The sequence below is a fragment of the Poecilia latipinna genome, unplaced genomic scaffold (genome assembly GCF_001443285.1).
Source record: "Poecilia latipinna isolate Pla-1442-1.1 unplaced genomic scaffold, P_latipinna-1.0 Scaffold591, whole genome shotgun sequence".
Taxonomy (NCBI): Eukaryota; Metazoa; Chordata; class Actinopteri; order Cyprinodontiformes; family Poeciliidae; genus Poecilia; species Poecilia latipinna.
Genome location: NW_015113207.1, coordinates 241376 through 250333, shown reverse-complemented (window position 1 = coordinate 250333; position 8958 = coordinate 241376). Strand labels below are relative to the sequence as shown.

Genomic DNA, 8958 nt, shown 5'->3' with positions numbered 1-8958 from the left:
ATAATCTAAAGTTCCTCAAAGGAGAAAATCTGTCGCCTGCTTATAAGCAGTAAACTCAATCCATAAAACCTTTGAAAAATCTGTCTGGGGATATTTATTTTCACAGTCTAGACGCTTGAGTTTATGCGCCTCGTTCATTTTATGGTCGAGTTTCAACCTTCCTTACCTTGGCTGTGCCTCTGACCATTGAACATTATGTACTTGTTGATAACGTCAAGGAGGTTACAGGTATGAAATGTGGCAGAACTGGGAGATAATGGGTTAATGGTGGCTTCGTATTTGATTCTTCTTAAATCTTTGGCAGTTTATTTACATCTTTTTTTTTTTCTTCAACATGTTTCCTGCCACCCTGTTGATTATTAGCCACAAGACATTCGATGGTTCTGTGATCACACCCCAATATCTTAGCGATTTCAATAGTGCTGCATCCCTCTAGGAGACTTTTAATGACTTCTGACTTTTCACAGTCACTTAAATTCTCTTTTTTGGCCAATTTGCCTAAAGACAAAAAGCTGTCTAATAATTATGTACACCTTGATAGAGCGTTGACCTCCTTAGGCCACATTCTTCCTCATTGTACAGATAAAGATTCTCCACTGTGCTTAAACGCATCAAGCATTTAAGTTTATCTAGCTTGTTGTTAGAAAATACGCCTAAAAATGATGATATGGTCAAAATATTTACTTGCCCAGTAATTGTGTATATAATATATTGGCTGTTGATGCTGTTTGTGTTTTCAAGTTAACCTTGATTAACTGATTCAGTGGAAATGCTTATATACTCTACAAACATTTGCTGTCTTTTGAGTTTGTGGATCTTGTGTTAAAACATTTGGGAACCAATGCATTGAAGGAAGGTTTTGCACAAAAAAATCCCAAATTATTCAAAAATCAGTAGCAATAGCTGCGTTTCCAAAATAAATTTGTGCAAATCTTTGTCTATGCACTACTACTGTAGAAATAACACAATTTTGCAATAGCAGTGTAGCCAATAAATAGGAAATTAAATTAAAATCACACGTGAATATGCTTGTTCACGCAATAAGTCATAAAAAACCATGGCAACCATGGATGTAAATAGCTACATGGCATATAATCATAATTCAGCCGTAGCGCTAGCGCTCATTTATCATCCATCAGAGGAGACGTTGGTCTCTTACTCAGAGTGACAAGCCGCTTATATTTGAAAGTGACTACATTTGCATCGTTATAAGGAGAATATAGTGGGATTTTACAGAAGAGCTATGGATTCAACACGTTTAAATGACTTTTTATGAAAAATCCAATGCTGTGAGAGCCAGCTGCACATTGTCCAAAAAAACTCAAACAAACCATCGTCTTCCTACTACATCCTGTCATCTTCTTCGTGGCTTTCGCCAGTAGGAACATCCAGCCGATGATCACGCGACTCATGGGATGCAAAAACGTTTTTCCATAGCAGATCTGTGAAATACGTCAATTTCGATATGGGCGAAAAATCGCCTAATCACAACACAACAACTTTTATTCAAAAAATTTGAGTTTTTTTTTTTTTTTTTTTTTTTTAAAAACGGGCATACTTCCATTAAGAGTATTTCTTTTCATAACATCAAGTTGTACAATTTTATGGTCAATGAAAACACAGCAGGTGTGTCTGAAATGACATTTCATCTTTAATTCTGAGGAAAATCTCAACCACCAAAAACATCCAGGTTTATTAAATAAATGAGTCCTCTCAGTTATAAAATGCACAGGGGTTTGTGTTTTCCTCATTTCAAATTTGGTTCTCTTTTATTTGGGCAACATACAAATCCCACTCATTTTTTAACTTTAGCAAAAAAATAACATTTAAATTTAGAAATCCTACTACACATGAGCTTTCCTGCACAGCCTTGTAGCATGTAGCATGCCATGTGTTGTCGGCAACAGAATCGCAAAGTACTGACGGAAGTGGCAAACTGGAAGAAAAGGAAAAAAAAAAAAGAAAACACACATTACAGAATTGGTCCTGTGAGAACTTTATCAGTACAATCCCGAATGTCTCCAAACAAAAGGACAGCTAATGCTGGAGCTGTTAAGAAGGCGAGATCAGCTGGGAGCCGCGAGTCTTTGTCAGTTAAATACTCTCCCAGATTCCTCTCGCTTCGACTCAAGTATTTGGTTTAGAGTTGTCCCATTCTCCACTTGCTTTTCATTCAAGGGATGTGCATGCCTTCCTGTTCTTCTCCTCTATCTTCCTCCCCCCCCTACCCCCAAATACAGGAGAAACCACCCAGCTGGCTAAGAGTCAAGAATCATATGAAAGGAGTGACGCTGGCCACAGTAACGATGGGTACAGTAACAAGAACACTGTAAAACAACACTGTGTTGCATTGATTTGGAAATGTCTTCACATCAGATGAAGTCATTTTCAATATACCACATCAGAACTGCAAACCCCAGTTTGTTTCATTGATTATTTATTTGACTGACCAACATAAAGTAGAAGGAAAAATAATGCATCCTTACTTAAAAAATAACTTGCAAATAAAACTCTTTATGTATTTGATGCCCCTAAATGAAATCAAAGTGGTACACTCATACCGGCTGTGTGTAATTTCATCTTTTCCAGAGGTGAAATTGCTAAAAGAAAGGCCTCAGTTTGTAAGAGAACATCAGTGAACAAACAGCATCATAAACACAGCAGACAGGTGGAGAAGGTTAAAGAAGGGTCGGTTTGCAAAGCAATATCCAAACCTTTGAATGTCTTATTTTTCTATAGAAGATGGGATATTGCAAACCAGCTGGCCAGCCAGCTACACTGACATGCTAGGGTAAGTAGAACATTAATCAGAGAAGCAGCCAAGAGGCCAATGGTAACTCTGGATGAGCTGCATTCAATTTTTGCATGATTCAATTTTTGGTTTGCCACAAATTACGAGGACGGTCACCGTACAACCGGGAAATAATCCAGAGCAACATGTTATAGAGATAAAGGCAAATCCACCAGCAGAACTAAGTCCAAGTGACCACTTTTGCACTTATGCTCTATTCTGTGCCAGTCTATCACATTAAAAACAACACAACACGCTAAAGGTTGGAACTTTCAGGTGAAATTAGCGTCAAAATGTGAAAAGGTTCTAGAAGAACGAAGGTATTGCAACACTTTCTTCCTATTTTCCTATACATAATCAAAGGTAAATTTCCCTTGATTGTTGTTTTTAAGAGAATAACGAAGCCAACATGTCATTGTAAAATGCCTTTATTGAGACACTCTGGATAAGCCAAGTTTCGCAGCAGCGCTGAGAAAAGCAGTTTCCCGTCACAGTGTGGCCTGTGTACATCACTGCTGCTCCTGTTTAACGTCTGACTGCCAACACTCCCACTTGCCTTCTGTTGAATGTTGAACCTCAAGGCCATTCTTGGGAGTAAAGTCAGACAGCGGTGCCTGGAATTTTACGCATGAGAGTCGTCTTTCCATGCGTGTGCTAATGGCCGACCCTGGTACCCCGGTGTTGCCATAGCACGCCGGAGAGCAGAGCCAGAGGAATGCTGCCTGTGGCTGTGTTTGTTTGGGAGACTCTACTGACAGCGTATACTGTCCTCTTCTCTGAGGACAAAATGTGGCCTCATTCAAAAAAAAAAAAAAAAAAGAAAATCATCTGTTATCCCAGAAGGGAGCCACTTCTATGTTTCACAACTTTAATGGGGGCTCATCAGCGATGCATTTATCTAGGCCACACTGAGATTGGTTTAGAGGTATAATACTGAAGCAACTGGCGTTTGATAATGCCTCGATGAAAAAGGCAAATATGAGTCAGAGTTCATGAAATGACACTTGAGCGCTTCACCGACACAAACGTGCCTGCCCTGATTGTTATTCAAGCGTAACCTGCGATAGCTTTGTTGTCTGTGAATGCGCTCGGGTGAAATACTGAAAACAAAATCTGCTCTGAATCTGCAGAAACGGGCAAACTGTTGCTCGGCAGGAAGCCTCGAGCGGCGCACTGCTTCGCCGGTCCTTAACTTTGAATCTAGTCGACTTCACAGTTTGGACTGCGTGGTGTAACTGGGTCAATTATTGGCAACGAAACGAGGGTTTTGTAATCTGCTTTAAGAGAGCTTGTTATCTATGCATGTCCTCAATTCTGTCTTGGCTCTTGTTTTCTGGTCAAGTGTTCAATATGAGACCAAGCTGAGAAAAACAAAATGATTTAAAAAAAAATGTGCAAAAAAAGAGAGTAGCAGATGGGAAGATGAAAAACAGAGCCTGAGGGGAGGAGAGCTAAACATTTAATGGGGCTATTTCCTATGATATTTCCTTTTATTGTGAAAGCCTGTTTCCTTCATTTTACGACTGAGGAATAATTTCTAATGAAAATGAAAAACATATAATCGTGATGCAGGTGCGCTCTTCTTCAGCTCTTGAACAGCACTCTGAGAGCTTTGTTTGTTTTCAATGAACATGAACCAGAAGAGAGTAGGATTTTATTTAGTATATCAGTTTGCCCTCAGCTAACCCCCAATGTAACCTACACACTGCAACAGGTTCAACAGATTTAGGGTGTCCAAAACACTGCATCACACCGAAACACGACGTTGAGATGTTAAAATCTTTCATGAAACACTTAGTCACCAAGACATTAAACTACAACCTTGCTTAGACTGAATACTGCTTGACGTTTGATCAAACCATCTACAATGCTTCCAGCATTTCACATAATCACCTGGAAGCTTTATTGGCTTTAAATGTGTTTTAGTCTGAGGTACATGATAGAGTAGACCTGTCCCGATGCCAGATCCAACTCTCTAGTAGCAAGCTTTAAAGTGATATTTCAGGATTTCTAAAGTGGGGTTTTGTTCAATGCTTATGAGCAGTTAATATCTTACCTTTATGTGAAGTAGATAGCTTTCTTGGTGTCTTCATTTATCATAACTCCAGAGGTACTGGGCCAGAAGGCTAAAAGTAGAAGGCTAATCTGAAAGGGGCCAAGTCCAAAATGGACTTCTTCCTCCTTAAAATAACTTGTCTTTAAAATGTCTTCACGGTTTATGTGTGAAGACTTTGAACCTTTAAACCAGCATCACCTTTGCTGTAAGTGGTTGTTTATAAAGAAGCAGAAAGCTAATTACACCAGAAATTGAGGTTGATAAAGTGTCAATTTTCTTCTACATACTGAGAATGGAACATGCAAAGTGCTTCAAGTCAGACTAACTGTCTAATCTAAGAGTAAGACAGTGTAGGAAATAGTTTTCACATAAAGTCATGTTTTTCACTTTTATTTTGATCCAAAACACTTTAAATGTTCCGTGTATGTTTCAAACAGGAAGACCATTGATGGTCCACAACTTCCAACTTCGTTTTCCAGCGTAAATATCCGTCGACTTCTTTGTAAAAAACCAACCGATGTTTAAAGGTTCATAAAATAGAGTTTGAATAAACAGCAAATACATTTTCTGAGGTTGTGTTGTTTGAAGACAGTACAAATCTGCTTTGAGAGATATGTTTAAGGCATTTTAAAAGAACCCCAGTGAAAATTCAGGAACTATGTTCCCGTTTACAGCAGCTGTATTTACAGCAACCTTTGCTTCAGTCGTGAGAAGACAATTGGCTTTGCCTGCAGACAGGCTAATCCTACCCTCTCTGCTGGGTATTCACTTAGTGAGCACTATCAACAAATACACAGAACCTTCAAATACTGACTCAGTTATTGAGAATAATGTTAACGTTTTTTTTTTTTTTTTTCCCTCAAAACATGGCCAGCTATGGTGACTACAACAAGAAGCAGGCCTTTCACAAGACCTGTAGTATGAAAAAAAAACTTTTTAATGTTTTAACATAAAAGTAAAGCAAACAACAAACAAAAAAAAACATACATTTCTTTCCACTCTATCAATAAATCAGTAAAACTTTTTTTTTTCTCTCACTAGAAAATCTTTTGATGCTTAAACTTCACCATGCAGGTTTTGTGCTTGTATATCTGCCACATCACCGGCTTCTTTCTGAAATATAAACTCCACACACAGTCAGCTTTCTATTTTTCAAAACAGGTTTGCTGCATTTCTCTCCCCCCCCCATCCCCCAGTCCGCAATGGTGTAGCTCAACCTCATCCATTTTAAAACAACAACCGCACAGGTTAACTATGGCACATTCTCAAACCACATGGTACTGGACACATTTAATAGAATAAAGTAAAAAAAAAAAAAAAAAAAAAAAATGAAGGAAATTAGATTACACTTCTATCTTGTGTTGGGGCTGCTCGTGTCCCTCAAGGCTGATAAGATGTCCAATTATTTGGCAATTTAGTTTAGAGGAGCTGGAGAGAGTCCGATCTGCTTGAGTAAGCAGGGGAAGAGTAGCTTAGTACCTTACTACAACTCTTTCAGCCCTTTTCTTTATACCTTTATGACTGAGTTTAACAGCCACGCAGAAACACTCTGGCTATGTTTTTAGGAAAATACAGTATTGTGCTTCACCAGGGCAAATTTAGTATATATTTATATGTGGGATACAAAGGAGAATAATACATAGAAGGTATCAGTCTCAGTAGAGAGGGGTGATGGATTGCTGTGGCTGAGTTTTTGGGGAACTACAACTAGACGGGCGGGCGACAGGAGAGAGGGGCAAGGCTGGACTTGAGGATGACCGGGTTGGATTTGGGGTTGAAAGGGAAAGCTTCAAACTGGACTTGCAGAGGCGGGGTGGGGGTATGAAGAGTCGGAGCAGCAGCTGGGTAGTGTTCAAAGGATAAAAGCTGGAGGCTGCAAAGAAAAATTGGGCTGGGGGTAGAGAGGGGGACACAACATCTACAGTACATCTACTGGAACAAAGTCATCAGAGAGATAGACAGGATGGCTGGAGAGGGGGTGATCTCTTGGAGACAGGGTGAAGGGGGCCAGGGGAATAAAGCCGATAATCTCACTCACGGTAGAACACATATTCAGTGTAGCTGGTCCAGATCTTGTCGTCCGTCTGTTCATGGGCAAAGGCGCAGGTTCCTGTGGAGTTGCAGGCCACCATGTGAAAGCCTGCATCTGCCAACTTGTCAAAGGCCTGCTCCAAAAAGGTGAACTTCAGATAGTAGCGGGATGTGTAGCGCTCTGGGGGGCGGTCCGGGTCACGGCTCTCGTTTAGGGTCTCTCCGAACACCTCCTTGGCCAGGGAGGTCTTCCCACACACCATGATCCGTGCCACCCGGCGGAACTTGGCATCGGTGTGGCTGTCGCGGCCAAGAGTGTACGACCCCCGGTAGCCGATGGTGATGAACCCTGAGCGCTTCCCGTCCATGGCACCGGGCACCAGGCTGGCGCAGGTGGCAGCCGCGGCCCCCAGGGAGCCCAGGCTGCGCGCTGAGTCGATGCCGGGTGAGGAGTCCTCCGGGTCGCTCGGACACCCCTCGTCCCCCAACGAGTTCTGCTTGCTGATTTTGGGTGCCAGCAGCTTGACGAGCTCCGGCAGGTTGAAAAACTCAGCCTCCCTCTGCAGACGCCCGCGCTCCGGGAAGTGGTCCGGGAGAACCAGTTGCTGGTCCCGCATGTAGTCCAAGATGTAGCGGAACAGAAAACCATCGCGGTCCACAAAGAAACGCCCCTTGGTGTCCCTGGCCAGCCCTTTGGTTGACTTCTGACTGAACATCTCCCACAGCAGAGAGTCTGGCACACTGGTGAGGGTAGAGTAGCGCGTTATGTACACCTGGCCGCCAACATTGAGCTCTATTATTTCTGGGAAAGGGATCTCCTCTCCAGATATGCTACTGTCCGGCAAAGCCATAGGTGCAGATTTCAAATAAAATAGTTGCAGAGAAAAGTTCAAAAGCTTCACAGTTAATCAGAGTTCCAGATCCCGACCGCGGAGCAGCTAAAACAGTGGTGCGCAGTCAGCCTGCACGCACAAGAGAGAAATAAAAGCTATCACAAACAAAACTCCCTACACTAACCAAAGAGTCTCTCTGTAACTGCTAGAACATTGCGCCAATTATTTCACTTAGTTGCAAAGAGCTCCGTTGCATCGATGTCCGTTAAAGCACAATGGAAATGTTGTGTCCTCAGGATGAAATTGTTGCCTCTGCGCAGGAAATCCTCCGCTTTCACAATCGCTCATAACGACTTCTCTCCATTCGCTAAATATCACGGGGATGCCCTGGCGCAAACTGGATCAGGTGGCCCAACTTCAATTAGGCAATCCATAGTTGGAGAGAGCCGCAGTTCTGCTGGGAAGGAGAGACCGAGTGCGGTTTTGATGATGCGGTGAAAAAAAAAAAAAAAAAAAAAGACGACGCCGTCAAAATAATGCTCTCCGTGGCTCTCATCACCCGGATCCAGACCCAGATGGACAACGGTTCTGGCTCCGTTACTCTCGCCTCGAGTCAGGCTGCACCTCAGACTGCAACGTAACGGGAGCGCACAGGCGTTATCGCTCACGGTTAGCCACGCCCACCGCGGTGACGCGACGCAACTTTGATCCAGGTCAAGGGATCCAGTCCGCCGAGAATAGCCGCCTTTAACCCCATGCAGAACTTTCCCGAGTGAAGAAAGTGTAACGTTGGCCAAGCTTAACCAAAGACATAAAAATGGAAAGCTAATTAATTAGCTTTTCTGATCTCCCGACCAAATATCTTTGAATATTTTACCATAATCTAAACTCTCATCTTTCTGCGCCGCCTAATTGACATTCAGATTATCTCTCACAACCATTCACAAATTTTCGAAGCGCTTGAAATGTTAATGCATTGGATATGCACTAATATATTTATATTTCGTAACTTTTGTTGATAATGATTAACGGGAGGATGGAAGAACAGCGACATCTAGTGGAAACTCGAGAGGTACTTTATTTTTTTAGGATCGTTCCTGATCATTTTCACCTCGGCATTTATCGTCATTAAAGCTGTAAAATCGTAGTATTCCGTAATCACATCTTCAAACTGACGTAAAAAGAAATATTGTAGCTGATCAAAAAAGCTCCAGTTTTTACTGTTACCCTGAACTAGAGGGGATCAG

General features: G+C 41.9%; 1 protein-coding gene across 1 annotated transcript; it reads right to left on the bottom strand.

Annotated features, from left to right (window-relative positions):
* Nucleotides 1–4428: 4428 nt before the first annotated feature.
* kctd12b (potassium channel tetramerisation domain containing 12b) lies at nucleotides 4429–8379 on the bottom strand. The gene has a single exon (XM_015042491.1). The coding sequence runs from the start codon at nucleotides 7727–7729 to the stop codon at nucleotides 6878–6880; it is 852 nt and encodes a 283-aa protein (XP_014897977.1). The 5' UTR covers nucleotides 7730–8379; the 3' UTR covers nucleotides 4429–6877.
* Nucleotides 8380–8958: the final 579 nt, after the last annotated feature.

Coding starts and splice junctions, on each gene's coding strand:
- kctd12b (XM_015042491.1), bottom strand. CDS start 7,729: ATGGCTTTGCCGGACAGTAGCATATCTGGAGAGGAGATCCCTTTCCCA.